Raw genomic sequence first — 15,277 nt, 5'->3', positions numbered from 1 at the left:
ACACTATACTAATACTGGGTAGGGCCTCCCTTTGCTCTCAAAACAGCCTCAATTATTCGTGGCATTGATTCCACAAGATGTTGGAAACATTCCTTTGAGATTCTGGTCCATGATGACATGATTGCATCACGCAATTCCTGCAGATTTGTCAGGTGCACTTTCAAGCTGTGAATCTCCCGTTCTACCACATCCCAAAGGTGTTCTATTGGATTCAGATCCGGTGGCTGGGAAGGCCACTAAAGAACACTGAACTCATTGTCATGTTCATGAAACCAGTTTGAGACGACTTTGCTTTGTGACATGGTGCATTATCATGCTGGAAGTAGTCATTAGAAGATGGGTAAATTGTGGCCATGAAGGGATGCACATGGTCAGCAACAATACTCAAATAGGCTGTGTCGTTCAAGCGCCGATTGATTGGTATTAAGTGTGCCAAAAAAACATTCCCCACACCATTACACCACCTCCACCATGAGAAGGTATACAGTGTTCCTAATGAAGTGTTCGGTGAGTGTATAAGTCAGTGGTGTCCAAAGGTCACTACAACTTTAAGAACAGGGAAATTCTGAGTTTTCTCTCCGGTTTTTCTTTTTTTTTCTTTTCTTTTTTTTTTACATTTTCTTCAGGAAATCACATGGAGGTGCTGTCGTGCTCACATGACAATCTGAACTATGGCAGGCGAGATCAATGAAGGTAACGTGCAAACGAAATCTCTATGTATATCAAGCGTTTTATCATGTTGTTTCGTTTTGAAGAAATCAATCTTGTAAGAGTCATATTTGTTTTTGATTAGATTCAAGATGAGACGTGGAAGCGCTACAGTGTTCAGCCAACATATTACGATCCCAACGCCATGATCTTGAAACCCCGTCAACTTTTACATAATTATGCTATAGAGTCTTTTTTGAGAACGTGTTAATCTTAGGCATGGTATACAATTTTACGGAATGCTTTTGAGTTTTGAAGAATATTATGTTCATTGTTACGGTAGTTTTTACGCTGTTGCACTGGTTTCACCTGGCGGGGCGGACAACATTGGCTATTCATATTGAGGCAACAGCCTATGCATTTTTCGAATAATGAACATATCTTTAAGTGTAAAGGATCAACTTTTGCCAATTCCAAGTGCATATTTAGCACCTGTTAACTTTCACCGCAGTACAGTAGCCTACTGTATATGCGTGGATGCGCCCCTGTCATGCGCCCCCCATGTCATGCCTACTTTGCATAATTGAACAGTAGGAGAATTTTTTAATAAGCAGGATGGGTGACACTTTAGATGCTTTTGTGAGGTAGATGCTCACTTGAGGTAGATTGGTGCTTTCCTATTTCCACGAAGTCACAACAAATACATATGTCAATTGATACAGCCATGCATTCTCATCGGAAGATCGATAAACTCTCAAGTAGTGCTGGAGTTTGGAGTATTTGGAAGAAGAGAAGTATTTACTTTAGTATCTTCTCTTAATGGGAAAATTGCCCATGTGCAACACAAACTATTTCTAATATCCTTCTTTGAGGTTTCATACAGTACAAGATTGGTGTTCATTTATCAATGTGACTGCAAATATATGATTATTATACTACGGTTAAATCACATGGTCTACTATGTTGATTGTATTGGTGTAGTACATTTTGTCATGCTGTTTGTTCACGAACTGTAGTGACCATTTATCAACTTCTGATCCAATGCAATGTGCTCCTCTCTCAGGATCAGTTCCTCCATACTACAGGGAGGTGTATGAAGCCATCCGTAGTAAGACAGATGAAGGAGTACAGGTTGAGGTGTTCCAGCGGTTGCTCAACAGGATTGATCTTCCTAAAGCTGTGCTAGGTCAGGTGAGCAGGAATAGCTGCTTACCAGTACTTGTCATTGAACAGCTGTTAAAATGCCAACCAAATGTTATAAAGAAGCATTGACTGTTCCTGGTGTTTTTTTAGGCTCATGCATTTTTCATTGCACACAGCTAAAATGGGTTTGTTATGAATTATATAACAAACGGGACACAGACAAATGGGATACAGCCCTTATAACTCCAAAGAAGTTCTTTGGCACATACCAGTCTATGACCCACTACTCAGTCTTAGATTTGTTGTATTTTGATGTAGTACTGTAAATACAAGTTCCTACATACCAGTTACTGGAAAGGGTGGTCATCTGTGTGTTTTAAAGAGTGAAATCATTTGGATTCAGCAAAGTGTTGGCATTTAATGATGTGCTTAGCAGTACTGACTTTCTCTTGGGTCCAGAGCAGTGGTATGAAGTTGAAAAGTTATTCAAGTGCACTTGGACATGGAACATAGAATCTAATATAAAATAGAATGTCCATGGAAATGCTTCACAGAGGTATAAGCTAAAGGCATGGTTCAGTTTTATTCACTTGCACTGTTTTTGATCTGTGCAGTATATCATTACTGTGTACTGGGCATTTTATTGCATTGTGGAATGTAAACCACAATTGAAATTAACTCTTGTGTTGAGCAATGACGACCTTTAAGAGAGTCATATTATATTTCTTTTCTTTTCCAGATTGCTGAGCATGTGGATTACACTGATGGATTCTTAAGCAAGTTGTCCCTCTATAAAGCACTAGCATTGATTGCTCTTGCTCAGCAAGGAAAGCAACCAAGCCCTAAACTACTGGAGAACTGCATACAAGGTAAGCCAGTAAACTACTTCTTTTTTTAAATGACAGCACTGTTAACATGTAGCTTAATGAATAGTTTTGCAATGTAAAAATGTAAGAGCAATAACCCTTCTGACCTCTATAAACAGTTTGTGTTAGAGCAGGTTCACAGCCTTTTTTGTGTGAAGTATGATTCTTTTTCTTCATTTACAATGAGCTTGGTATTTGTTAGGTTTCTCATTTAATTTCCTTGTATACCCCTAGAGCCTCCTATTGTATGAGCCGCCAATGTATGCACAGACCATTAAATGTTGAAGGAAAATGATTTGTCAGGATTATGTTTCGGCCTGTAATGTTAGAGGAAGGGCCTAGAATCTCTTAAAGAGATGGTTCACTATTTTGACACACAAATTTGTTTTTTAGATAAAGTATAATCATGATGTTGATGATTGACCCAGATGGTTTTAAGTGCTTACCTTACCTGTTATTTACAGCAGCTATGTCCAGCAGCCGCTATCACTCTATTTTGAGATAGAACGTGAGTAAACAGGGCAAGTGGCTTGCTCCATTAAGCACCAAAACGTCCTTTTAGAACTTCCAAAAGCTCCTGTAGATCTAGATGTAGCACATATAACTGATCTCTTTTGTGGTGTTTTCTCGCAAATCATAGCTTTGTTGACAACGTTTGAATAGACAGGAATTCTGACTGGGGTTTTTCAGTGCCCTGCACTCAGGAAGAGAAATAAGTCTTTGATTCAAACATTACTTTTGAAGAATGATCTGGTAATATGCCCACTTAGAGCCCTCAGAAGACAGAAAGTTGCTTCACAAGTAGCTTTGGAATTTTTAAAAGGATGATGCTTAATGGAGCAAGAAGTGACTTGTCCATGTTTATTCCTGTTCTATCTCCAAGTTGAGTGATCGCTGCTGGACATAAAAGGGTGCTGCATCCGGGAATACACCTCCCCTCCCATGGTCATGAAAAAGGCATGGCTCAACACTTTTTCCTGCCTGTTCTATCCTCTCTTCGAGCTCTGTGAAAGTAGCAAAGATAGGAACTTCTCACTCTCTCTAAACCACATTTGCATGCCTTGATTATAGTTATCATTTCACTTCCTCATTCTCTGTTTAGGTTTTTGTGAAGAAAAGCATGTGTTACAGTGTATTAGTTGCCAGTAGGTTGGAGAGGAGAGGGAGGAGTCTTGGTGTTTTTCACAGAGCTGAGTCTTGGGGTTTTTCACAGAGGTAGCCATTAGCCTGAACACAGCCCTGAGTTAGAGCTCTGTTCCAAACCCCATATGATTATTTAAAGGCCCTTGTGTTATTTCAGGTGCTGCCAATATGGCAGCTGACTCTGACTGCATACTGTGAAACTGACTTGTCACGTTTCCTCCTCTGAACTAGACTTGGTTTCCCACTTGTAACACTACCTTTCATTCTGCTCATGCCTTTCTTTGGAATGTGTAAGGAGGTTTGATTTCTGGATCACATGAATCACACCCACACCTTTATTGTTTGTGCGCAGTCAAATGTATATGCTTCACCGGCTATAATCAAAGACCAAATAGATATTTGCGTGTAGGGAGATGGATAAATGTTTCCTTCATGTTTGGCTCTGTATTTGACAGAGTTCCCTAAGCCCCAGCTTGGTGAACTGAAGGACTTGAAGACCCTCAGGATGCAGCCTGCTCAAGAGAGCCCCCTTACGGTGTCCCAGACCCTGAACAAGCTGCTGGCCAGGGATACTGTCCAGGTGGAGCTCATACCTGAGAAGAAGGGACTGTTCCTCAAACATGTGGAGTACCAGGTCACTAGTCAGGTAAGTTTTAATCCACACCAACATTTTCCTTGATAAGATTGGTCAATTAAATGACCTGAAAGATTATTTTTATTTTACTTTTTTCTAACCTCACATTACAAGTCTCCCATTGGTAAAGCATACTGTTTTAATGTACAACAGGAGTGAAGGAAGGAAGAAAGAAATGGAATTCTTTGCTACTCAATTATTTTTGCATTTTTGGCTTTGGTTGTAATGCTTGTAAGAGAGGGTCCAATCATGAATGTATGCAGACATTGCATCGTTTATGCTGGATGTCTCAGCTGAACAGAGCTGGCGTTGTCTCTGTGCAGTGAGCGTTCACAATCAGCATGAAGCAAAGCCAAAGCATGATGAACACATCCATTGTCAATTCACAACCAAAAGTGTAGTATTTTAAATATCTTGATTATTCACTCATTATATCTATTTGCACCTTTTCAGCATTTTAAGATATCTGTTTACCGGCGATACAGTGATTTTGATGTCTTCCACGAGCTTCTGCTACAGAGGTTTGCTTACAGAATGGTGCCAGCACTGCCTCCTAAACGGATGCTGAAAGGAGGTAGGAACTCATTGTAAACATTGACCTATTTGGAGGGTTATGCTTTGATCTACAGCGCTGGGGTCCTGCTACCCCAAGGGATTTCCTACACCCTTGTTGTCTACTATTTACCCTATGTTCCCAAGGTAGACAATCTCCATACTGTGATTTGGTGTTTCAAATGATTAGTTCATGGCTTTATTACATAAGACAATATGACATCATCTGTTCTCCACCGATGGAGAATAATTCAAGATTTTGTGTCTTGGACTGACCTGTCCACAGTCCTGACCTCCATGTCTGAGCGAGAGTTCATTGAGGGGAGGCGGCGGGCTCTGGGCAGGTTCCTTAACCTAGTGGCACGGCACCTCTTCTTCTCCGAGGATGAGCTGGTGAAGACCTTCCTAACCTTCAACGGCTCGGTACGTGGCACTCTCTGCTAGAAGCCTCAACACATTGTTCTGGAGGCTATTGGACAATGGAAGTGAATGGTGCCAGGCATAACGATTACATTTTTTGTACATTTGTCTAAAGTAAGTGAATCATCTATACATCAGTCGTCATGAGAAGAAAAGTCTATGCTAGGACCAGGGGCATTGGCAGTCACAATGCTAGAAGAAGGAAGAATTACTTATTTTTTATTTTATTTATTTTTTTACAGGGGGGTGAAGAGGTCTTTAACGATAATTTCTCACTCAACATTTCTCTCTCACAGGATGTTCAACCTAAATTACGTGATGCTTTCAAGAAAATGGGAGATGAGTTCATGACTAATCGAATTGCTACACAGGCAAAGGTTTGTCATGCTTCTATTGTGAAGTATCACGTTCAGTATTCTGTAAGAAAAAAAAAATGGCAACCTCAAATCCTGTTTATATATCTGTGTGAGTTGTTTTGTTAATTTGTGCTGTAGGAATATCTACCACCTGATATCCAGGCCCAGTTTTCAACAAGCAGAGAGTTGATCAGAAATATCCACAACAGCTTCCACAAGCTGCGGGACAGGGCAGAGAAAATGGCGGAGCGCTCCAAGGAGAACGCAACAGATCTGCTCATGTTTGGAAGGGAGCTCAGGTACAGTACTTACCATTTAAGGGCATATACTCTCCCTATTGCTCTCTTTACCAAGTGTTTTTGACCGAGCAAACTGGTTCTCTTTTGTTTATAGCTCCCTGCAACTGGTTTCTTTGCTGTGTAACAAATATTGTCAGTCTAAGATGGTTCTTTTCTTTCTCATGGTTTTTCAAAATGTTTATTTTTCTTCTACTTTTCATCAAGGCTATTGTAAATGCAACCATCACTAGCAAACAAGAATGTTGCTCCTGTGGAACACATTGGTTTTGGTTTTGTTTTGTTACTTTTATTTTGTATTCACTAAGTAAAAAAACATTTTATTCAATAGTATACTTGAAAATCAATTTAAAATGAAATAGAAAATTAGCAGCGAGGTACCGGAACAAAGTTGTGCTCTATGATGCATCCTTAAGATGTTACCGTGCGTGTGCCAGTACCTATGGAGATGTGGGTGGCAATTGCGCTCTACAATTTCCTCTGTTGTTACTATAATTTTCAGTAAAAAATAGAATTCAAAAATAAATAAATAAAAAACACGCTTGAAGCTAGAAAGCCGTGCCACATACCGCATTATCACCAAACAGTTTGGTGTGCACAAATGCACAGTCAAGATCATACAAGATCTGATCCAGATTCAAGATCTAACTGGAGGAGGGAGGCATTTTCCACATGTTTTATTCAGAGTATGCTTACTCTGTATAAATTGCCTTATTCTGGGGAAGAAACCCAAAATAAAGTGGTTACATGACTCATGCCTTATTCCTAAATATTGCAATATTCCAAGTAATATTGGATTATTAGCATGCATGTAAACATAGTCACTGTTGCAGCTTCTCTCATAATGCTTTTGTGTTGTGCAGTACACTGGGCTCAGATGGTTCACCCATCCCCTCTATGGCCTCATCACAGAGCACCTGGGGCATCTTGCGTCAGTCTCTGAAAGGCCTGTCTGTGGAGTTTGCTCTTCTAGCCGACAAAGCTGCTCAGCAGGTATAGCTCAGCCTCCGGTATGCGTGTCTCATACTCTACAAGTGTTCTTGCAAAGCTGTGCCGCCCTGATTGCGCAACATAACTTATTCATCAATATCTTTAGGGGAGAAGAGAGGAGGATGACGTTGTGGAAAAACTGAATCTATTCTTGGATTTGCTGCAATCATACAGAGTGAGTTTGTTTGAGAAATGATGACAATTGGTTATTCTTTAAAGTTCTTAATTCTTTATTGTGAAAGAATTAAAATAACTGTTTGGAAGCAACAAGAGTGAGGGGAGGATGTAGTATGTTTTACTAATTGGTTACCCTTCCCTTTGTGTTGTGTCCCATAGGATCTGTGTGAGAGGCATGAGAAGGGAGTTCTCCATGAGCACCAGAGAGCACTGCAGAAGTACAGTGTGATGAAGAGGCAGATGATGAGTGCTACAGTACAGCCCAAGGAGCAGGTGTCTGTAGAGCAACTGGAGTCCCGCATTGTGCAGGTCTTGTCTTGCTCTCTCTCTCACACACACAAACTCTGAGTAATCTTTCTAAGTTCACAGTGACCGAGTGCTTTAAAACACTGTCCCTTCCTCATTAAATCAGGGTTGTCAACACCATCGCTTTTGTGTCATTACAAATACAGCCTTGTGAGCTCCAAGACAGCACCCTAATACCAACACTATTCAATCATCATTATCCTTGAACCAATCATCATAGGCAGATCCAGCTTCCCAGGGAGAGACTGTGTCCTCTTTGACATTGAGGAGTTGATTGATGTCTTGGTGTAGCCTCTCCACATTTTTCATACCGATTAATCTGTTTTGTATCCACAGCAAGAGAACGCCATTCAGACCATGGAATTGCGGAACTACTTCTCCCTGTTCTGCCTTCATCAAGAGACTCAACTTATCTTTACTTACCTCCCAATCACCTCTCATATTCTGGGGGCTTTCGTGAACTCTCAGGTTCAAGGACACAGAGAGGTGAGACTGGCCCTCTGACCAGTTAAAATGTTGTCATGCATGCTCATACAGTTAATACATGCCCATACAGTAAATGTCCATTATGTTGATGTACATCATGTACTTGTTGTAAGTCGCTCTGAATAAGGGTGTCTGCTAAATGACTAAAATGTAAATTGATGTGTGTGGATTACTTCCCTTATAATAACATGTTTGTTTTCTGTCTAGATGGGTGAAGTGTGGAACGATCTTCAACCGAAGCTTGGATGTCTCTTTGGTGGCAATAATGGAATGCGATCCCCACCTCTAACGCCCAAATAGACACAGTCTACTAGAGAGAACACCCATGCCTCATTGTCCCTACGCTGTTGAGAAAGATGATAAACTGCTTGAATCTTGATTTGGTAGCCAAGATGGTGAACTGTTTTCATAAAAACTTGGAAAAAACACTACATACTGTGCCTTAAGTAACAGAATAGTTCCATGCCTGGATGTTTTCTGCAATATATCATGTATACTGTATTATACATGCATCCACATTGGTGTTGTTTTTCACTGGGTTTGACCAGTCAGAAGAGCTAAATGGAAAGGAGAAGATCACTTTGAAGGGACGGGTAACAACTGAGCCAAGGATGCCCAGTGGTTTTACTCATGAAAAGAAAACAGTTTTGGTTTCATAAATGACCTGGGGAATCCACAAAAAGATTATGAAGAAGGAGAAGAAGGAGAAGAAGAAGGAGCAGAAGGAGAAGGAAAAAAAAAACATTTGAAATGTTTTGTAGCTCTGTCATATGAGGGACTTTTCACCAGCACTTACAGAGGACACAGTGGGCCAGTTTCACAGACAAGGCTTAAGCCTAGCCCTGAACTAATTCACACTTTCAATTGCCACTGAGGATGCTTTTTTAGTCTAGGACTAGTCTTAAGCCTTGTCTTTGAAACTGGCCCTATGTGTATTCTGTTATTGAGGTATAATGCAGTGTCTTATTATGTTTAAGAATGAATGTCTACACACAAATTAAGCTAATTGAAGATGTTGGCACGAGTAAGTGAGAGAGTGAGTGTGTGTGGGGGGGGGGGGGGGGGTTATTACAACTCTCTTAATGAATGTCTCTTCATTTGGGCTTGTGTTCTTGATATGTATAGTCATATCATTGTCATGATATTCATGCATACTCTACATAGAGATGTATATTCCTTGCTTAATTCTATTTAGTTGTTATAATGTGAAAAGCTACTTTAGTTGCACCTGAGCCTAGATTGCAAAACTAGCTACCAAGAGCAGTGAGGTTTGATGAAATTACCAACTAATATGTGTTTTATAATTTATGGCTGTAATAACACTCCATGGATCATTGATAAACATACCAAAGATAAACAATATGTTGCCACTTAAGTAGTGATTAGTGCAATTATGAAGTCTTATGTAATGATTTAATGAAGTTATATTTCTGGTAGAAATCAAACATATATTGTATTCATTATTAGTGCCTCTAACAGGTTGCAATGTTTAAAAATTTAAATTACATTAAGATGTCCAGTGTTTACATAATATATAGTCTTGACAAACACTAGATTTAATCTTTAAGATAGTGTATTGATATAGTATTTTTTTCTTGGATTCCATGTCAAAATGTAATAAAAGTTTTAAAAAACAATATTGTTGAAAAGCAGATTTTATTCTTTTATTTACACAGACCTGCATTAAACATTTTAAAAATGTAGAAGAAATTAATCATCTTAAATTGTCTGTGGGTTATAGGGAACTGTAACTTATCCCCACAATAAGCAGAACGTGTGCTATGATGAGAGACTGGATAAACTAATGACATCTTACCTTTAACATAGTTTTCACAATTATTGTACATTTGCATGTTGAATCTCAATTGATGTATTGGCCATCACTGACAGCAAGAGGTTATAGGTCCAAGAGAGGGATTCCTTGCTCTCTCAAAATACATTTTACGCCCTAATAAAACAACTACAGTACAATATTTGTGATTAGTTGTAAACTAAGACCTGCTTTACATCCTCTGTTGACAGTATTGTCATACAGTAGGTGCATGGCACTGAACGAGGCCAACTGCAATCAGGGAATTTTGCAGAATTTCTTCAATATGCATATTGAATATACATTTTTTGTTTCAGGATGAGGCAAGTCTCCTCAGAGACTCTCAAAGCTCTCCCACTTCTTCCAATTTGTGTTCGATGATCAAGTCATGACCCTGGAATTTGAAATAGCCCAGGAATTTCTTCTTTTGAAGCAGCAGTGGAAACCATAGAATATCGTCAGCCCACATTTGATTGAAGGGTATTTTGTCATAGTCAAACCACTGAGGCATCATCTCTACAAATAAGAGGAAATAAATAAGTTAATTCAGTCGAATAGAAAAATAATATTATGTAAATCAAATACAATTTTCACTTTAAAAAAAAGTATAATGTATGACACTGAGAAGCACTATACCATCTGACTCTGTTGGTTCCCCATTGTAAGTGTCTGTCCTGAAAACATGGACATCAAGCAACTCTGTTTCTCCGATGAATTCAAATTTGATATTTCCAATCTTCTCAAGTGCATCCACTGTGAGGCCACTTTCTTCAAGCAGTTCTCTGAAAACAAAAACAGACATCGTGCAATTAGAGGTATATTGTGTCTTGTCTTCAGTTCAGAATGGGAAAAAAACACATTTTGGACTGATTATGAATTGCTTAATGGATGCTATCAACAATACCATTGCCCCAACATGTATGCTCATTCATCACCTCCTGGCAGCCTCTTCAATAGTCTCTCCAGTTTCGACCTTGCCACCAAAACCATTCCATTTCCCTGCTCCAAAACCTCTCTTTTTCAGGCCAAGCAGCACCCGGCCTGGCTGCACCACCAACACCAGAGTCAGCAGCTTAGAGGTAAACATTGCACCAGACTGATTGCACCTATCAAGCAAATCAGTGAGTGCTGGATATCTCAAGAAGTATGGTGCAAACCTTGCTAATTATAACTGCTTAAAAATATACTTTTACTTTAAGTTGTCAGTCGTAGGATCTGTGAGCTGTTATACCCAATCAATGGTTTTAGACAATACATTAGCAAGAAACAATCATTTATATCAAAGAGAGTTCATATGAAGCGCTCCCGCGTTTACAGTGAAAGCGAGCATGTGATTTCACTCGAATGCGACGGACACTAAGCTGTTCATCTACGGGAAGGTGAAATTCTGGATCAGACACGATATGCGAAGCACAGTCGTTTCGTTGTAGATCTGTGGGGAAAATGTGTTACTCTCAAATGTGTTCGACTGGAAAGCGGTGGCCGACCACAAAACGGTATTTTATTCTATTGTATACATCTATTGTTCCAAACAATTTTACGCTATCTTCTCATGTCATGTATCTAGCTATAAGAATCCTCGAACGATTGAAAAATATTTTGAAGTACATGCGCTTTCATAATGCTCCCCGATGTAGTGTCCTGCGCAGAGTATTTGCAGCTGTAACGTTCTCGGATAAAAAAAGATGGCTTTTTCTCTGATGTCATGATTACAGCAAAATATTGCAGGAATTATTGAGTCTTGAACACTAGTGTGTGCACACGTCAAACTATGTGGAACTTGTGGTACTCAGTTCTACAAAGATCACATCTACATACTTCGGCAAGTCTCCTTAAAAAGACACCTCACAATCTGAAAGGAAAGAGTACCTCTGATCAGCGTTGGATAATTCGGCAGCTAAACGACCCTTTTGTAAAAGCAGCCCATGTGCACAATTATCGATGTAGGAGCGCCTTCAAACTGTTGGAGATTGATGATAAATACAAACTTTTCAAACCCGGATTTAACGTCATAGATTGTGGCGCTGCACCAGGCGCTTGGAGCCAGATAGCAGTTCAGAGGGTCAACTCAACTGGGGCTAGTGAGTGAAGCCTGTTCCAATTCTAGTGACACCTACCTCGCTTCTCTAGAGGTTATCCCTACTGTGTGTGTATTAACAACACTATATGCTGCCTACTATGTAACAACACGTTGTTACAGTGTAACTAGTCCAGTAGCCTGTATAGAGCAACTCAAAGAGATTGCATTGACTGACTGCCTATAGTACACTAAAGGTTCTACGTAGAACCAAAAAGGGTTCTTCGACTGTCCCTGTTGGAGAACCCCTTAGAACCATGTTGTGTTCCATAGAAACTTCTGGATGTTCTACAGGGAACCCAAAATGGTTGTCCAGTGATTGTGAAGAAAATGTTATAATGGTCCTCTGTGGCTCAATTGATAGAGCATGGCACTAACAACGCTAAGGTTGTGGGTTTAATTCCTGCTGGGACCATATATACTGAAATGTATGCACACACTGCAATGCAAGTCGCTTTGGATAAAAGCGTCAGCTAAATGGCATATATCATATTATTACTATTGTAAGACAGTGACTTCCCACATGTCCACTTTATTTCAGATCAACAATTACCCACTGGCACTGTGGTTGGGATAGACCTCCTGCGCATAGTACCTCTGGACGGAGCCCACTTTCTGTCCCTTCATGACGTCACAGACCCTGCCACACATGCCAAGCTACTTGAACTTCTCCCTGGTTCCCAAGCTCATGTCATTTTGAGCGACATGGCACCCAATGCTAGTGGTTTCAGTGAAATGGACCATGAAAAACTTGTCACGATGTGCATGTCTTTGATTAAGCTGGCTGAGAGAGTATTATGTCCTGGGGGTTCTCTGATTTGTAAATATTGGGATGGGGCTCTTGCACACCAGCTTCAGGAGAAGCTTTTAGGAGTTTTCCAGGATGTCAGAATTGTCAAGCCAAAAGCCAGCCGAAAAGAATCATCTGAGTTGTTTTTCCTTGCTAGGATGTACAGAGAAAGAAAATGATCTGATTGTTTAAGTCCTTTTCAGGCATTGATCACCAGAATCTAACCCTAAAGCATGTCAGGGACACTCTTTACCTGATTTATTTTGTATGTTATTTCTTATTTTATAATGACAATAAATAAACTATGTCCAAAAAGTGTCACAAGATGAAAAACATGAGGCATTGCAGATGAAATAGGAATGACCAGAAGATGGTGCTCTTGAGGTGTCAACAAGCTGCAAAAGTTTACACCAAGAATTCTTCTGTCGGGGCCATTATCATCCTTACAGACACAATACCATTTTGGAATGCAGGCTATTGGGTATCAAACTCCATGTCCCTCAAGAGTGTAGTTCTTTGCATTTTAGAATTCATTGTCCTTTATAGATAGATAGATAGATAGGTACTTTATTGATCCCCCGAGGGGAAATTAAGGAATATTTATTATAATATTTAGAATAAATATTTGAGGTTATAAAGTTAATGTATTTTTTTTTAAATCTAAAAAATCAGTCTAATCATTCTTTCATGAATGGCTTGTAAAGGCATATAAAGCATGACTAATGAAAAGGCTGATGCTACTAAAGCTGTGTATTATAAATATTGTTGCTTGGCTTTCTGAGGACAGAGATATGCTGTGTTATTTGGAATGATTTTAAGTGGACTGCGATTCCGATGGAGATTCTCCACCAGATAGTGAGCTGAATACCTTGGGATCTAATGTTGCTCTGGCAGTATTTACTTTGCCTCTTTTTCTCTCTATGCTTGACTGCTTGCTCTAATTACATTCCTTTCCGGTTTTGAAGCCACCCTGCTGGTAATAACTGGAACAAAAATGTATGTATCAATGCTGCAATAGACTGTTTGTGTATTAAATATGATAGGGATCAAATAGATGGATGGATTCAATAAATATGCAAAAAGTAAAATAGAGTAAATAGTGGAAATAAGCTCACTTTAACTTTTGCTGGAGGAGCCCTGTCTACAAGATACTATTATGAACCCTCATTCAGGCAGTGGGTTATGAATTGCATGTCAATGATTCCTCCCGAGCAGCAAGTCAGTTTAATAAACTATCATTTTAGATCATAAAGGATTTTAATATTGTCTACACATGGTATCAACCAATTGGGGATTCAATTCCATGTTAGTGCTTTGCACTTTTCACAAAGAATGTCCAGTTACTGACTTAATGTCGCTATCTTTTCAAGCCAATTCTACACATTGCTGCCATACCTTAAATAAGCAGTGACTATGTGACTGGTGTGGAGCCAGTCATGTTAACCATATTACAATGTGGTAATATTTATAGTGTGAGCTTATTGCTATGCAAGTTTCCTTCCCCCTCCTTGGTTTCCTCAGGTCTCATTGAGTTTGTTATCACTGTTGACTCAGAGGTTATCATATACCATAGCAGATTCATAATAGTACAGTATCTGCTATGGTCTCTTCAAGCTCTTTCAGAATGGTACAGTCTTTATTTTACAATTTATAAAAGAATAGCATATGTAAGGTTTTTATGGGCCAAACAATTACCTCTAGAGGTCATATTCTTTATAATAGATATTTCAAAAATAACTTGACAATATCTAATGATTGAGGTTGTTCATACTTAATTGGTGTAACAAAACATTTTGTTTTAGTATAGTGCTTAGTGCTTTAGTAACATTTCTACTGAATAAAAGCTTGTAATGGTTTCATTTTTTTCAATTAATCAACTGTTCAGGCTAAGCCTGAATACACTCTACATGAATAAATGCCCTTCAACTTACCACTGAGTTAATATCCTTGTTGAAATCTGATTAAACCTAAAATTGTTTTTTTTGAAGTCTGATTATTCCATGAAATATAAATTTTAAACCTAATTATGACTGGATTTGCATGCATTTATGACACCAATGAAATAGGTAGTTCATGTTAATTTGTTAATGAAATCTGCTTATTTGCTTCCCTTTGGGCAATATTTCACTTTAAGATTGATGAGTGACTACACTTCAGTGAAATGTTTACCCAGGTGACATAAGTAAAGTAAGTCAAACAGAAACTCCCAATGCCTGTTTGCTTGGCAAGATAACTGAATTGTGTCCATTCATTAGCAACCATCTCAGTTGACTGACTTTAAAGATTACCCATTTTTCTGTTCATTACTTGTTGATCATCCAGTTCTTTGATATTTAAATCATATTTGAATATTATTCCCAAAACACTGTGTGATGGTTTTGATTCAATCATGTAATTTCCTTGCAGTTGTGTCTGCTGTTGCTCAAGGGCTAGGGATGGGATGATGCATTTCAGGTTAATTCACTTTTGTCGGGACAGCTGGTGGCTTGTATGTAAACACTAGCCAATTAAGGGAAAAAATCATTTGGAGGGAAAGAAAATTGCCTTCAAATTTAATTATGGAAATGTTGTGATCACCTCTTT

At 39.1% G+C, this 15,277-nt stretch overlaps 3 protein-coding genes across 3 annotated transcripts; 2 read left to right on the top strand and 1 right to left on the bottom strand.

The window, feature by feature from the left end:
• The first annotated feature begins 625 nt into the window (after nucleotides 1-625).
• Nucleotides 626-8,731, top strand: snx8a (sorting nexin 8a). The gene is made up of 13 exons (XM_083676244.1): nucleotides 626-693; nucleotides 1,712-1,839; nucleotides 2,531-2,660; nucleotides 4,256-4,446; nucleotides 4,888-5,008; nucleotides 5,273-5,409; nucleotides 5,703-5,783; nucleotides 5,901-6,061; nucleotides 6,922-7,051; nucleotides 7,155-7,223; nucleotides 7,385-7,534; nucleotides 7,868-8,017; nucleotides 8,225-8,731. Exons 1-13 carry the CDS (start codon nucleotides 672-674, stop codon nucleotides 8,315-8,317), a joined length of 1,563 nt encoding a protein of 520 aa, XP_083532370.1. The 5' UTR covers nucleotides 626-671; the 3' UTR covers nucleotides 8,318-8,731.
• Nucleotides 8,732-9,701: 970 nt separating this feature from the next.
• nudt1 (nudix (nucleoside diphosphate linked moiety X)-type motif 1) lies at nucleotides 9,702-11,294 on the bottom strand. The gene is made up of 3 exons (XM_083677912.1): nucleotides 10,763-11,294; nucleotides 10,464-10,609; nucleotides 9,702-10,343 (listed from the first exon to the last, which is right to left on the bottom strand). The coding sequence occupies exons 1-3, from the start codon at nucleotides 10,912-10,914 to the stop codon at nucleotides 10,171-10,173; spliced, it is 471 nt and encodes a 156-aa protein (XP_083534038.1). The 5' UTR covers nucleotides 10,915-11,294; the 3' UTR covers nucleotides 9,702-10,170.
• A 267-nt stretch (nucleotides 11,295-11,561) lies between these two features.
• mrm2 (mitochondrial rRNA methyltransferase 2) lies at nucleotides 11,562-13,227 on the top strand. The gene is made up of 2 exons (XM_083677911.1): nucleotides 11,562-11,908; nucleotides 12,446-13,227. The coding sequence occupies exons 1-2, from the start codon at nucleotides 11,599-11,601 to the stop codon at nucleotides 12,871-12,873; spliced, it is 738 nt and encodes a 245-aa protein (XP_083534037.1). The 5' UTR covers nucleotides 11,562-11,598; the 3' UTR covers nucleotides 12,874-13,227.
• The last annotated feature ends 2,050 nt before the right edge of the window (nucleotides 13,228-15,277 follow it).

The sequence above is a fragment of the Argentina silus genome, assembly GCF_951799395.1.
Source record: "Argentina silus genome assembly, chromosome: 9".
Taxonomy (NCBI): Eukaryota; Metazoa; Chordata; class Actinopteri; order Argentiniformes; family Argentinidae; genus Argentina; species Argentina silus.
This window is presented reverse-complemented; position numbering and strand designations above follow the sequence as displayed.